We start from the raw sequence: 16184 nt of genomic DNA, 5'->3' as shown, positions 1-16184 counted from the left end.
ATGGGGTACTTGGTGGACGTGACCGCGAGCGACGTGTTGATGGTTTACATCAAGGACGGCTCGGTGGACCTCGCGCTGAGGTGGTTGCGGTTCATGGGCTCGTCAGGGATCCAGACCAACAGCTTCATAATCAGACAGCTGTTCGAGTCGTGCATGAAGAGCGGGCTTTTTGAGCAGGCCAAGCCATTGCTCGACATGTACGTGGGGTCGGCCTCGAAGGTCGACCTGGTTCTCTACACCTCCGTGCTGGCCCAGTTGGTGCGGTGCTAGGACGAGCGCAACGAGAAGCACTTGATGGCGATTTCGGGAGGAGATCTCCAGTTTCTCAACCTTGGCCAGATAGCGGACGACTCGATTGCAAGCGCCGGGGGACAGATTCCCCGTCGAATCCATCACCATCTCGTCGAACAAGGCCCGGATTTCGTTGAAGTTCTTGCCACGATTCAGAGCATCGAAGAGTGTCGAGAAAATATCATCGCTGGGCGAGTACCAGGGCTGCCTCTTCGACCACCTAAACAGGCTGAGTGCAGCATCCGGTTCTCTGATCACCTTCAGGGCTTGAGCCACGTGGACCATGCTCGGAACAAACAGGAGTTTCTCCAACTGAATCTCGAGCTCTGGTACGACCCGCGTCAGAGATCGGCTCTGTGATCCTATGTGTCACAGTCGCTTGCTTCGTTGACGAAGAATTACACGGACTCTCAGAGCCAACCATCTCTCTAGACGAACAAGGAAACCCTAGAAAACCGAAAAAAGAGGAAATCGAACAGGTTAGGTTTACGAGGCGGATGTTCTCGAGCCTTTTGATCTCATAGTCGCTGAGTTTTTTGGGGGTTATAGAACCGATTGCAGAGAGAGAGCTAGGGCTTCTGGTCAGGAAGCGTTCATTTTCGGGGAAGATATTAAGAGACTAAGAAAACGGAGAGACACAGAGAGGAAGATAATGACGTGCATGACGTGTCGAGTTAAGATTGGTTAAAAACAAGATGAATAGTCTATGAGTAGTAAGAAATCATTTTAACTTATTATATTATATATATATATATATATATATGTTCGTTTATGTATTCTGTTTTCCATCAACACGTCAGTTTTTCATCGAAAACGGTATTTCATTTATCTTTTTCCACATTTTTTCGTTCGATTTTTCGTCGGCCACCATTTTGCACCAATAACCTCCTCCTTACTGCTCTTTACGTATAAGGACCGGTTATAAACCTCATTTCCTTTTACAATTAAATTTATTCAATTTAAATTCCAAAAGACATAAAAAGACTAAATTATCCTTTTTTATCTACTGGGTTTTTTAGTACAGCGTTCCTCTCCCATCCCGCCGTATCATTATTATTTTTAACCATGAACCCAAGAACATGCGAAAAAAAAAAGAGAGAGAAAGAGAAGAGATGGGAAAGGGAGGCCGGAAAACCAAAAAGACGGAGATAGAGAAACACCGAGCTTGAGCGTGGTCACGAAGTCGTGCAGAGGAAGAAGGGGCGGCCAAGGAAGAAGAAGAGCGAGGTTTTGACGAGGAGAGGCGCACGGTTGGGCGAAGAACAAGGAAGAGGGAGCAGCGCAAGTAGCGGCCGGAAGTTGGACGCACGGAGGACGACTGTCTCGAGTGTCGGAAAGGATTGGGTGGTCGTCGTCAGACGATCAAGTTCTTCAATAATAAGGTCCGGGATTCAAAATTTTCCTCTATTAAAATCTGAGTCTGAGTTCTAGGGATTGGATTATGAAATTTGGGTCGGTTTTGATGGTTGATGTTGTTTCTATTTCTCCTGCAGTTATTGTTGTTTGAGAAGTGAAAATGCTTAGTTTTTTAGCTCCTTTTGTGAGATGAAACATAATGAACACTTAGGCTAAATACTTTCTTTTTGTGAGCTTCAGGTATTAGTCCAATTTCGCCTACTCAAAGGTCGAATTTTTTGCCTCTGTGATTTCTACCACCGTTTCACCGAGACATAACTCATTATTTTGACTTGAGAAAGTAGACCAATAAGTCGTGCTTGTATGTTTACTTGAAGGAATAGTTACGAGAATTTTTTCAAAAATTGACAAGAGAGACTTGAAAGTTTAAAGAACTCAATACACTGCAAAGTTCGAAACTTTTTGCCTCTTTTTCCTGTTTTCTAAAATATAAGCAAAGGGTTTGAATCATAAATTCTCACTCGAGCAAGAGATGGCTTCATAAATATCAAAATAAAATGACTCATGGTTTTGACTTGAGAAGAAATAGACCAATAAGCTGTATGTTGACTTGAAAGAATGGTTACAAGTTTTTCTTTTTTTAAAAAAAGTGACTAATAAAGAGACTTTATAAGAACTCTATACAACCGCAAAGTCAAAACAGCTGTAACTTTTTGTATCTGCTTTCTAATATCATGCGGAAATCGTAAACCAGTAATGGTTAGGCTGAATAATAGAATAGCATGAAAATTTGGAGGAGTTTTGTTTATGGGAAGGAAGTCTAGATCATGTAAGTATAACTTGAGAACTTGGCTAACTAGAGAATAGTCGACTAGTTGTTACAGACGAAATTATAGAGGTTAACCAAAAATTATGCCGACCTAGTAGACTAGAAAGCAAGTTTATCATTATTATTTTTTTTTTGCTAGAAGCAATATGGAATCTGGAGATAGATCAGAAGAAACGGATTTAGTTCCGCAAAATGATCGAACATTGCAAGATGGAGAAGGAGATGGCACTCGTGACGATACAAATTTGGTAACTTTTTCATCCAATTTTATTGTACTAATTTTTTCTCTTTTTTTTTTTTGCAAATAAAAAACATTAGGTGTATTTTTGTAGGTTTTTGATGCTCCTCGGCCCAAATGGAGATTGATTCCAAAGAGGATGAACTTCAAGTGTAAATTATCAACTAAATGTCGATTGAAGGAGTTCGTTAAAGTTTTCGAAACAGTTTATGATAAAGAGAAGAATGAAGGAGATTGGTTCAAAGAGACTCAATTTGGGCACTTGATTGAAGTCCCCACATACTTGGACATGAATTTGACGCCATTGTGGATGACGTTATGTCGTCGAATACAATCAAAAAAGGAAATGGAAGTATGGTTTCTTGTGAACGGTAAACTAATTCGATTTTCTATGATCGAGTATGCGTTGATATCGGGTTTACCGTGTTCAAAATATCCCGAAGGATGGAAAAAGATCGGTACTAACTCGTTTAGGGAGAAGCATTTTGAGAAAAAGAAGGTGGTTTCGTATAGGGATGTGAGGGATAGATTGTTAGAGTTGAGTGATTTTTCTGAAGAAGGTCAAAGTCCAAAAAAGAAGCTAAGTGCTGCTGCAAGAAAAAAGAGGGCCGCGACACTACAATTGGAAAAAAAAAAGAAGATGACGGTCTTGCTTTTCATCTCTTCAGTTTTGGCGCACCCGGAAAAAGATAGCGCCCACATTGGTGATGGTATTTTGAGAATGGTTGATGATTTGGATTTTTGTTTAAAGTTTCCTTGGGGGACATTTTCTTTTTTTCTATTTGATGGACAATCTACATAGGATGGACTTAGAGGGTAAATCGTCTGCGGTTTTTGACAATAAAGCCGAGCAAGCTACATGCAATTTACCGGGTTTCATTCTCCCACTCACAGTAAGTTTCATTAAAAAAATTAATGTTTATATATTTTCTATGTGGATAATTTATTGGATCTTATTATATAATAATATATTTTTTTATGCAGTTATTGAGTGCATTCCATCACTTTCTCCAGAATTGTTACAGCTTAAAGATGAGGTCTCAGATTTTGAGCCTAAAATTTGTCGATGGATGTCTGAGAAAAAAAAATCTCCTCCATTGGAACAAGTCTTAAGAGCACTCGGAGACACAAAGGTTAGCGTTTATTGTATGAATTTTTTCAAATACAATATCGACATTAATTGATTTTTTTTTACTTATTTTTGTAATAAAATATGTAATTAATAGGATATAAAAAGCTTTCTCGCGGTGAAAGATGGGGATGAAGGACCGCACATACATGATATCGTGGTTTTTCCTGACAAATCTGATAACGTAATTGACCATTGGGCCGCGCTCTTAGAAGCCGGAGTTGAGCTTTATTGGGAGGATATACAACATGAAGATATTGCTGGAAGACGCACGTTTCTTCAAACTGAAAGTAACGAGCGAGATGGTACAAATGAACAAGAAGAACAAGTCGGTGTGGGCGTTGAGTCATCTACTCAAGCAACTAGACAACTAGAGTTGCATGTTACTTCTCAAGTTGATAAATTGAAGGTAGCATTGGAGGCAAAAGTAGATCAAGCGATTGAAGTGCTGAGACTAGAGGTCATTTCTCGTTTTGAGCAATTGGAGGGACGAATGGAGGCCAAAATGAATGAAGTTCTAGGAGCGTGTAGAAGTTCCATTTCGTCTAATGTTGCGGTTGACATTCAGGATGAGCACGAAGGTAATTCTTTAAATCATTACTGCGATAAAGAAAATGATGGATTTTATATTACTCCAACTTGTTCGATGGATAACGCGAATAATGGAAATGAGAGTGACGGTGATGGGGTGGACAAACGTCTACATGTTTATGGGAATGAAAGACCACAAAGGCAAAGTAAGAGATCTAGATATATGGAAGATCCATATACCGATCCTTGCAAAAAAAAAAAAAAAGTTTCGCAAAAGGCGCAATAAAGGTATATGATCCGATGCGTTTACCGGATGATATGCGAAGCTCTTTCAAGGAATACTACGACTCTCCATCTAAATTACCACGTTCTTGTGGTCTCGAAAGTCGACCGTGGATATTCTTCGATAAAATTTTAACGCGCGATTGGTTTCAGAGTGAGGTATGTGTTTATGTAAAATTCATTTGGAAATTTTTTGTTATTATACAATATAATCTAACGTAGAATTTCTTTTAATATTCTAGCACTTAGAGGAAGCGATGTATGGAATTAGGAAAAGGCAAAACAAATATCATGATATCATCAAGCAAGATTGTGTTGTATTGGATGAGATCTTTGGCCAATGTATAAGAATCAACCATGGAAGTAACAAAGACGTAATCGATATCGCATTCATGAAGTATTTCGATGGAACATCTCACAAATTTGGGAGATCGTGGCGTGGAGCAAATTCCATATACTTCCCTTTGAATGTTGGTGAGAAACATTGGGTTGCTATCAAGATTGATATCATAAACACCGAGCTTGTTGTGTTCGATTGTAATTTAGAATGTTTCTCCGAAAGTGAAATGGAGAAATTTATGTTGCCAATTAGGACGATGATTCCTTTGATCCTACAGCACTCAAATTTTTTTGGGCATATTGCGGATTCTCTTAATGCTCCATGGCAATATCGGCGCCCTCGCAACCTTCCTCATAATACACGGTATGTGTATAATTTTTTTTTACGCAATAACTAATTGTATATTATTGCAGTGGAGATTGTGGCGTCTATACAATCAAGTTCATTGAGTTCGACATGCAAGGGTGTGGCTATAACGCATCGGATGACTCACTTATGATGTTTTATCGAGAGAAGATGGCGGTTGAGATTTTTCATGATCATTGGCTCCCGTAAAGTTGTTTGGTTTATTGTTTTGTCTTCAAAATTTGTGAATTTTTCTATTGAATATTAGAGTTTAAGATGTATGACTTTTGGGTTGAGAATTAGACTTGATGATCCGTGAACTTTTCTACTAAATATTAGAGTTGAAGATGTATGAACTTTGCAACAAGTATCTAAATTTTTATTGACTCTTTTCTACACTTCTTATTTTATTTATCAACAGGTACAACTGAAACAATCAAGATATAATCAACTAATTAGTTAGACATAGGCAAAAGTAAACTATATAAACATGTACGACTAGTACAACTATTAGCTAGTTGGACCGGTCGACCAAATATATTTTTGCCAACTGAAACAACCAAGATTTAGTATAACTAGTTTCCCAGACAGAGTCAAAGTGATCTAAATGAACCGATTCGACTAGTACAACTATTAGCTAGTTGGACCGGTCGACCAAAATTGAACTTTAATGATTACACCAATTAATGGTTGATTAAGTTTGACTATAAAGACTCACTAATAGTTTCATAAGTCGACCGAGGCAACTAGTTCAACTATTACTAGTTGTCTAATTTTGAACTAGCCAACTAGAACGACTTTCATCAAGTTGTCAATAGACGATTAGTACGACCAGAATGACCGTCTATAACAACTAGTCGACTATTCTCTAGTTATCCAAGTTCTCAAGTTATACTTACATATTTTAAGATGATCACACCTATATTTTGATTAATTTACTAGTAGTTTCATAAGTCGACCGAAGCAACTAGTTCAGCTCTTACTAGTTGTCTAATTTTGAACTAGCCAACTAGAACGACTTTCATGAAGTTGTCAATAGACGAATAATACGACCAGAAAGACCGTCTATAACAACTAGTCGACTATTCTCTAGTTATCCAAGTTCTCAAGTTATACTTATATATTTTAAGATGATCACACCTATATTTTTGATTAATTTACATGATGAAATATCAATTTTATGTTAATTGAGAAATTAAATATGACTAATGAGTTTTTTTCATCGTCATGAAGTTACACCCACGTTGAACACATGAAGACTATGTTATATTACTAGTTGTAATAGTAAATTATAAGTGTTTGAAAAATTGAACTTCAATAATGTAAATAAATGATCATATGTTTTTCAAATATCATCGTTCAAGTTATATTACTTATTTTTATAAGATCTTAGACCTTCAATAATTGTTTAAAATGACAAGTTATAAACCAATAAATGGTTAATTAAGTTTGACTATAAAGACTCACTAGTAGTTTCATAAGTAGACCGAGACAACTAGTTCAACTATTACTAGTTGTCTAATTTTGAACCAGCCAACTAGAACAACTTTCATCAAGTTGTCAATAGACGACTAGTACGACCAGAAAGACCGTCTATAACAACTAGTCAACTATTCTCTAGTTAGCCAAGTTCTCAAGTTATACTTATATGATGAAATATCAATTTTATGTTAATTGAGAAATTAAATATGACTAATGAGTTTTTCTCATCATCATGAAGACTATGTTATATTACTAATTAAAGATTAATTAAGTTTGACTATAAAGACTCACTAGTAAATTCATATGTCGACCGAGACAACTGGTTCAAATAGACATTAGTTGTGTTATTTTGAACAAGCCAATTAGGACGACTCTCAACTAGTTGTCAGTATAAGACTAGTTCGACCAGAACAACCATTTATGACGCGTTGAACTAGTTGAACCACTCTATTACTAACCTAACCACTTGTACATGTCGAACTAGTTGAACTCGTTGGCATGAAAAATACTCTAGTTTTTGTTCATTATTAGGACGACTAGTTCGACGTATATTTAGTCATCTCAGTCGCACTAGTAATTATGAACCAGTTTTTGTTCATTATTAGGCGACTGATTCAACCGGTCTTTGGTAGTTACGGTCGAACAAATATTTAGATTAGTGTGCTCTTTGTTTGGACGACCACGTAAACTAGGTTGTGGTTGTCTTTGTTTTTCATTCAAAATTTAGAAAACAGGTTCAACTCAACACTAGTCGACCTGGTTAATCAAATATTTTCAAAATTTAAAACTAAAGACTAAACAATAAATAAATAAGTAGAAAATATAATATCATGAAAATAGTTAATTAAGTTCAACATTCAAATAAAACAAAATAGTATAAATAACATAATGTTAAGAAATACGCAATATCATGTCAAATTTCATTGACCAAAACTTCTAATTTTACGCTTTCGGTATTCTCCAACTGAAGGAAATCTCGTTTGTTGGAGTCTTCCACGCTTGGCTTTGAACTCTGGAGCGTAGACTTTTATGTCTTGCACATCATCTGGGACTATCCACTCTGACAATTCTGGAACAGGGTAGATTGTCTGAACATAAGCCAATGACCATAACTCTTTCAAGTAATACTTCGAGCATATCGTATACATGTTGTTTGGACCACCGGGGAAAGCAGCTAGGGCATGTGCACATGGAATTTTGTCAATATCAAAAACTTTACAAGTATAAGTTGTCTTCTCCAAATCCACTAAAAAACTACCATCTTCTCCTGTTACGTGGAACTCAAGAGTACTCATGTTCAACTCTCGAACTTCATAGAACGCCGACTTCTTGTATCTTGAATGTAATTCATTCTCAATCGCTGGAGTTAAGAGTTGAGAGGAAGATCCTAAACATGACTCCTTCCTATGCCTATCAAACCATTCAGAAATTTTTTCCACAATTGCATCGGCCAAAGGTATCAAATGATACGCTCTTGCTTTCTTCAACACCCCATTGATGCACTCGGCGCCATTCGTAGTTAAGATGTTGTAACGAGAACCCGGAAAATAACATCTAGCCCATTTTCCAATTTCAACACTATTTTCAAGGTATTCCGTTGCTTTTGGATACCTACTTTTATAGTCACCGTAGAGTTGGTTGAATTCTGATATTGTGTATGACTCAGCAATATCCATGAACTTAGTTTCTATAGAACGATATGTCTTACCCCTTTTTTTCCTTATCAACTTCAGGGTCGTCACGTGCTTTACTCTTAACCCGTGTCTTGATATTTTGAGAAAGATGTCATGCGCAGAATCCATGTGTTGACTTTTTGTAGACCTCGGCCACTGCTTTGAGTATACTTTGATGTCGATCTAAGATGAAGACCAACTCATCATCATCAGGTATTATCTCTTGTAGTTTTTTCATAAACCACCTCCATGAATCATTATTCTCCGAGTCAACAACCGCGAATACGAGAGGATATTGGTGGTAGTTAGCATCTTGAGCTGTGGCAACAATCATTGTACCTCTATACTTGGTCTTCAAAAAAGTACCATCCACGGCAATCACCTTCCTCATTGCCTTGAAACCCTCAATACATGCCCCCAACGCCATGAAAAAAATACTTCAACACTTGATTATCGTCTACAACCAAATCTGTGACCGTTCCGGGGTTTAATTTTTTTCCACATGTGCAAGTAACGGGGAAGTAACGTAAAGCTCATGTGTGGTGCACCTCTAATACCACTTGCTGCCATTTGTTTGGCCCTCCAAGCTTTGTGGTACGATATTGTCACCCCACGATTCTTCATAGTATTCATGACCGCCTTCGGAACCAGTGTATCAAGTTGGCCCGGGTATTCTTTTCTCAACATGTCGGCTACTAAACTCGCAGTCGCTTGTCGGTTTCTCTTATCCACGGCATTAGAAGAACATGAATGTATATTATTGTATGTTCGGATAGAGAAATTACCAGAGTTTGGGACGATCGCCGCTCGCAACTTCCATTCGCAATCCTCAACTACACACTTCACCACAAACAATGTCTTCGTCGACTTTATAATTTTGAAATCGAAACAAGCTTTTAGCGATGCATCGATGACCAAATTCTTAACGTCTTCTTTGCTCTTGAATTCTTCTCCAATGAAAACAATTAGACCATCTTCATAGTTGTATGCCGTACAACAATCATTGGTTTATAATATCTCACAATGATCTATTTCAATACCCATATTTGAACGTATGGTCATATCATCTCGATCGGATGTGTGCTCAAAAGTAGGCTCACTTGGAAGATTACCTTTTTGGATGGATGTAAAAGGAACATCGGACGATATCGGAGCCTCAATGTGAACATCAAAATAGTCATCTCGAATTTCTTCTTCTATCTCCTTCTCGTGCATTTCATTTACTTCATCCTCGTTACGTTCGCTCTCTTCAATAAGCTCGACATACAACACACTTCGACAATGAGATACGGCACAACGGTCTAAAAGATAACACTTGACGTCAATATCATCCAAAATATACTTAGGTCTCGCTGGTTTTGAGATCAAAGATATATAGCTCAACTTCAACCTTGTTGATGTGTTCACAAGAAGCCTTTCACGTATTCTTTCAACAAAACAAGAGAATGTAACATTATTTACGTTGTCTAGTATCATACTTTTTAAGTCTTCATTCATTGAACTCCATTGGTATGACTCTCCGTCTTTCTTTCTCCATTCACCATCATATTGAAAATACACAACAGTCTCCGCCATAACCTTCAAAAACAAAAATTATTAGCAACTAGAATATATAAAATTTCACTACCCGAGTACAAAAAATATCAACAAGATCAATAAAAAAAATTATGGATTTTACAAATAAAATATAAAAAAAAAATTCACAATATGAGTTCTTGGATCGACTAGATCGACCAAATCAACCGGTTCAACCAAGTCGACCAAGCCGACTGAGAAATTTTCCAGAATAGTTGACCTGGTCGTACCTCTTTGTTTTTCCTCGAAAACTTCCGAAACTTTCAGGCTTTCAATCCAGAAAAAATATAAATCACACACTTGATACATTTTTAGTATTTTTAAACTCTCAACTACAAAATACTTACGTAGTAATATAAATATACCGTAAATAAGAGATTTAAAGTAAGAAATTTGAGATAAAATTACAAATGTTTGATTTCTTCAACTTGTTGAACTCAACAATGGAAGCCTTGAGTTATTTCTCACGAATTTTGAAGCTGGAAATGATGATTAGGGTGAGATTTTCATTAAAGAAGAAGAAAGACTAAGGAAAAAAAAAGTTGGATTAGATTATGGTGAGTAGTTTCCATTAGAGAGGATGAAATGCTTATGACCTAAATATTTTCTTTAGGTCAAATTCGTTTTTTTTTTTAATATAAAAAATAATATAATAAAGAGATCTGATTGTTATTTTTATTTTACATTTTTTTTAGAAAAGGGTATGATAGATATTTGATTTATTTCATTAAAAGGGAGAGTTAACCTTGTAAATTGTTTACCTAAAAGGCAAATAATGTAAAGAAAATTCATTATAAGCTTATTTATACAAAACCTCTTTCGTCGGCACGACGGTTTTTCATAAATCAGAAAGCTCGAAACAGCAACGAAAACGGTATTTAAAACCTCGGCTAATATAAACAAATCTTGTCTACAGTTTTGTTTTCTTTTTAAGTGGCTATTCAGATAGAACAATCCAAAAAATGAATATGCAACATTATTTGTGACAATTTAGAAACTTTTGCAGTACTCGATTCAACGACAACGTGAAATCTCTGTCATGACATAATTTACATGTGTAAAAACCTTTTTCATATGATTGAGAGAGGATATCATCCGAGTAACCATGCTGGGAATACGTTCGGACTTTTGTAGAAGTCAAGATGCGATATTCAAATCACTTGTGTTGGTTTCGAAAAGGCGGAGATGGAAATTGACCTCTCTAACCCCCTTACCTGGATTCTACAAAAAGCAGCAAAGAAAATGGCACGTTTTGAAGCAATAGTCACACTCTCCTCCCTCCTACAAGACTGGATTTGGGGGGCGAGAGAGCCCTGAGCTCCGGCGCGGAGGAGGGGAACAGAGTGTTGAGCTTGTGCATCAAAACATCGGACTTTGAGGGAAGCTCGTTGAGAAGAAACTGTTGCACAATGGGCTTCTTGAACCACTCCATGACGGCTTCCCCAGGTGCCCGGAGGACGACTTTGGAGACCTCGAAGGGGGAGCCGACGGAGGCCAGCATCTGGGCCACCACGATCTTCAACATGGGGCCCGTCACGAGCTTGACCCGCCTCGGAACCACGCCGTAGTACAGCATCCGCTTCCTGAACCTGTGCAGCGTGTGCACCACCGCCACGAGGGCCGCCCCCACCGAGAGGTTTCGCACGTCCAGGGACCACGCGATCTGCTGGTCGAACACTATGGCTTTCGGGAACAGCTTGTTCTCGTACGCCACTTTCCACACGCACCGCGCCCGGTTCATCTGCCCCATTAACACCAGGTAGTTCAACAGCACGTTCACGTAGAACTTCGCCGGCCCTTCCTCCACCTCGTACTCAATGCCTTGGAAAAACTCCCTCACCAAGCTCAGCACCGCTTTCTCTCTCTGCTCCGTTCCCATGAAGAGACCGCACATGAAGTCGTGCGCTTTGTGCTTGGTCGCCCCCAAAATCGCCATCAAGTGCTTCTCGTTGCGCTCGTCCTGGCACCGCACCAGCTGGGCCAGCACGGAGGTGTAGAGAACCAGGTCGACCTTCGAGGCCGACCCCACGTACGTGTCGAGCAATGGCTTGGCCTGCTCGAAAAGCCCGCTCTTCATGCACGACTCGAACAGCTGTCTGATTATGAAGCTGTTGGTCCGGATCCCTGACGAGCCCATGAACCGCAGCCACCTCAGCGCAAGGTCCACCGAGCCGTCCTTGATGTAAACCATCAACACGTCGCTCGCGGTCACGTCCACCGAGTACCCCATGGTCTTCATCTCGAGCATGATTTTCGCCGCCACGTCAACGAGCTTCTTGTTTGCGAGAAGAGTCAGGAGCGACGTGTACGTGCTCAGCCCGGGTTTCAGACCAGCGCTGGTCATTGAGTTGTAGAGCTTCATGGCCGGGTCGACTTGCCCGGAAGCCGAGTACATCTCGAGAAGGCAAGAGTACGTCGAGGGGGTCGGTAAAAAACCAGACTTTTCCATCTCAGTGAACACCGAGAGAGCAACGTCGAGCCTCCCGGATTTCGCGTGAGACTCGACGACCATCGTGTATAGCCCGAAATTGGGCCTGAACCCGGACTTCTTCATCTCCTCCCAGAGCTGCAATGAGGCGTCTAACTTCCCGGCCTTCACGTGGGACTCGATCAGAGACACGAACGTGACCGCCGGCGGCTTCAGCTTGCAGCCCTGCATCTCGCCGTAGACCTTCATTGAGGTGTCCAATCGCCCGGCTTTTCCCATCGAATCGACGAGCGAGGTGAACGTGTTCATCCCGGGCCTTATGCTCCTCAGCTTCATCTCGCTGAAGAGCTTGAACGCCGCGTCGAGGCGCCCGGATTTCGCGAGGCTCGGTATCATCAGCTCGTAGGTCGACGCGTCGAGAGAGCAGCTCGAGGATTCCATGCTCTCGTACGTCTCAAACGCCTTGTAAGGCAATCCCTTGCTCAGGAGCAGAGATATGAGGGCGTTGTACGTCTGGGTGTCTATCTCGCAACCCAATTCCCGAATCTTCTTGAAGCAGCACAAGGAGATCTCCAGTTTCTCAGCCTTGGCCAGATAGCGGACGACCCGATTGCAAGCGCCGGGGGACAGATTCCCCGTCGAATCCCTCACCATCTCGTCGAACAAGGCCTGGATTTCGACGAAGTTCTTGCCACGATTCAGAGCATCGAAGAGTGTCGAGAAAATATCATCGCTGGGCGAGTACCAGGGCTGCCTCTTCGACCACCTGAACAGGCTGAGTGCAGCGTCCGGTTCTCTGATCACCTTCAGGGCTTGAGCCACGTGGACCATGCTCGGCACAAACTGGAGTTTCTCCAACTGAGTCTCGAGCTCCGGTCCCCATTTCCACCGGCTCACGACCTCGACGATCTTCGCCACGGCCGAGGCGTTCATGATCGGCTTCTTGAGCTCGCCGATCAGGACATGATCATCCCGTCCCGGCTCCACCGACCTTATTCCTTTTCCGCTGAAAATAACGCTCCCTGACTCGTCTAAATACTCCACCTCCTCGGTCCACTCGTTGGGCTTCTTGTTTTTGTTCGCTTCGCTCTCGCCGGAGCAGTAATTTCTGATCGACCCTGAGTTTCTAGCGACGAACCATAAGCTTCTGACGGAGCCGAAACTGCTCCAGACGTTGGGTTTTTCTTGTACGGAGCTCGATAGGTTGAATCTACTTCCCTTACTGTATAAGTCGTTTGAACGAGGACGAGAGGTTTTGATGAGTTTGGACCAACTTCTAGGGCTTAATTTTCTGGTGAGAATCATCTGGATGATCTTCGTTTTCTTCTTTGTTCGAATTTGGGGGATTAGTATACACGCGAGTAGGATTTAAGGAAGTGAGGATGTCAGCACCTGAATTTGGGTTTCGCTAAAACCCTAGCTTCCATAAACCGGGGATTATCTTTGTAGAAAAGTTTTTCAGTGAGAAATTTTATTTCGTAGATCTCAGTTGTAAAAATATTAAAGTTAGACCACTAATTCGAAAATATTTGAAATTACATTTTTTTACTCAATTTCGAACAAAAATACCATTGCAGTTTATATAATCCCTATTTCATTATTCTCTATCATTCTATTCTCAAATATCTCATTCTCTCGTTTTCTCATCATTTCGTATCTCCAATTAATTCAATTCAGTAAAAAAAATGGGTAAGTTTGCTTCATTATTAATCTTTTATAGACTTAGTGATATATTTTGAGGAAAATCATATAAGTAACTACATTTAGGTTAAACATTATGAAATTTTACGTTATTTCCGATGAAATCCGATAGTTTAGAATGAAATTGTAAAAGATAAACTTTTGAATCTCTCGACTTGTAAATTCACGTTTAATAAACGAGCTTCCGTTATTACAATTAAATTCTAGAGTGAATTATGGACGTTTAAGTTTATCGAATTAATTTAAATTATTCTAAGGTAATGAAAAATCTCGGAATAAATAGAAGATTTATCGAGTTCGTCTCGAATAATAAATTATTTTCCGAAGAAATATTCCGGAATTTAATTTAAGAAATAAATTCTCAAAGACGAGAATTATTTCCGAGAAACCTTAAATATATTTAAATTAATCGAGAACGAACCAAAAAATTCTCGGTTTATTTATTTAATTAAAATCTCATCGGTCACGGATTTAATTAAATAATTATGTGATGAGGGATATAATTGTGGCATCTCAGGACCCATTTGAAAGGAATTTTTTATGTGGGGTCGGTTTGAAGTTATGAGAAAACAAAAGGATTTAATGAATAAATTCAAAAATTTATTCATATAAATCTAAAAATTGGTTTCTCTCTCTCCTTCTTCACTTCTTCGGTCTTCTTCTTCTCTTCATCTCCTCCACGCGTTTCCTGCAACTAAACCTAGCCTAGCGGTATTAACCGCTAGTCCCGTCCCGCCTAAAGCCCGGACTCCCGTTAATTGGCCAAATGAGAGTCTCGTCCCATTAAGTAACGGGACGGTAGCGGGATTTGCCTAACGGGAATTCGGACCCCGTTAGGCATAAAAAAAAGAAAAAAAATATAAAAAAAACGTTTTAAAAGAATTTAAAAAATTAAATATAAGGATGTAATTGAAAGGATTTTAAACTAAGTGGGTAGAAAAAAAATAATAAAGAAGAATGTGAAATTAAAAATGGGCTTCCTAAAAAACCTCACCGGCCCCTAAAAAGGTGCGACGGCGAGGAAAAAGAGCACCCCTTTCCTCGTTAATTATTTGAAAATTTATCCCGGACAAGGGCCGGGATATCCCTTAATTATACAAGTTAGTCTGACCATTTATGTTTACATTTGCGAAATCAACTTCAAAATCGTCAAGAATATCGAAGCACATGAATGTTTCTTGTGCTCAATTCCTATGTTGAATCCAATCCTTACCACACATCAATGGTTCGACCATCTCCGGTTTCAAGCTACATCTTCTATCGTCGATGATGCGGCCCGTGCTACTAAAAGCCGCCTTAGATGACACGGTTGAAACAGGGATGGTGAAGATGTCTTGTGCCATAGAGGACAAGACCGGGAACCTCCTCGCATTCTGTCTGCACCAAACCAATAGGTCGATGGCTTCGTCATCCGGTTTGACCCACTCGTTCCGATCGTACTCTTGGATCTCCGGATGGGACCGTGCGTCGGTTGCGCTCGACCTCGTCTGACTTGTCCCAGCTTCTTGTTGTTGAGGTGATGGGCTGTAAGTGAGCGCGTTGACGAAGACATTCGTGTATTGGTGTCTTCTTGGATACTGCGTCTGTGATTGAGTTGGTTATGCTCGATATTGCGGTAGGAGTTTCGCCTCATATATCCTGAAAAGATCATAAAAAGCTTGCACGATCCTCCCGAGATCAAGTGCAATGTAATCTTGGTCCACAAAATGGTTTCTAATGTAGTTAAGAAATTTTTTTAAACCACCAATTTTAAATCGGACGTCTAGAATGGCTCCAAAACCGTATAATAATGGAACCTTTCCAGCCCCCCAATATTTTAAAAACTTGGCAGTCATTGCTTGAATAGAATCTTCAAAAATTGTTTCGTTTTTATATTTATCATCTTGCACAGCAATTACGGTCATAGTATGAAGACCGAGAAAATAAGTAGGAGTGTAAACAGCAGAGAGATAACAAGTTTTTTTTTGTAAAAAATGTCGAGAAA

At 39.7% G+C, this 16184-nt stretch overlaps 2 protein-coding genes across 3 annotated transcripts; both read right to left on the bottom strand.

The window, feature by feature from the left end:
• Positions 1–7743: 7743 nt before the first annotated feature.
• On the bottom strand, positions 7744–8499 carry LOC149385024 (uncharacterized). The gene has a single exon (XM_089626221.1). It carries the CDS (start codon positions 8497–8499, stop codon positions 7744–7746), a length of 756 nt encoding a protein of 251 aa, XP_089482347.1.
• Positions 8500–9851: 1352 nt separating this feature from the next.
• On the bottom strand, positions 9852–13959 carry EMB2217 (Pentatricopeptide repeat (PPR) superfamily protein). Of its 2 annotated transcripts, XM_089626848.1 has the most exons (3): positions 11286–13959; positions 10480–10550; positions 9852–10074 (listed from the first exon to the last, which is right to left on the bottom strand). In XM_089626848.1, exon 1 carries the CDS (start codon positions 13802–13804, stop codon positions 11336–11338), a length of 2469 nt encoding a protein of 822 aa, XP_089482974.1. In that variant the 5' UTR covers positions 13805–13959; the 3' UTR covers positions 9852–10074; positions 10480–10550; positions 11286–11335. The 2 variants fall into 2 exon arrangements, with proteins under 2 accessions (XP_089482974.1, XP_089482972.1); XM_089626846.1 differs by lacking the exon at positions 10480–10550 and having other exon boundaries at positions 9853–10074.
• Between the last annotated feature and the right edge of the window lie 2225 nt (positions 13960–16184).

This window comes from Urtica dioica, chromosome 9, assembly GCF_054948205.1.
Source record: "Urtica dioica subsp. dioica isolate 48M chromosome 9, U.dioica_male_clone48M_v1_H2, whole genome shotgun sequence".
NCBI classification, from domain to species: domain Eukaryota; kingdom Viridiplantae; phylum Streptophyta; class Magnoliopsida; order Rosales; family Urticaceae; genus Urtica; species Urtica dioica.
This window is presented reverse-complemented; position numbering and strand designations above follow the sequence as displayed.

Bases quoted from the DNA above. Each gene is read 5' to 3' on its own strand.
- EMB2217 (XM_089626848.1), bottom strand. From the start codon at position 13,804: ATGATTCTCACCAGAAAATTAAGCCCTAGAAGTTGGTCCAAACTCATC.
- LOC149385024 (XM_089626221.1), bottom strand. From the start codon at position 8,499: ATGGATATTGCTGAGTCATACACAATATCAGAATTCAACCAACTCTAC.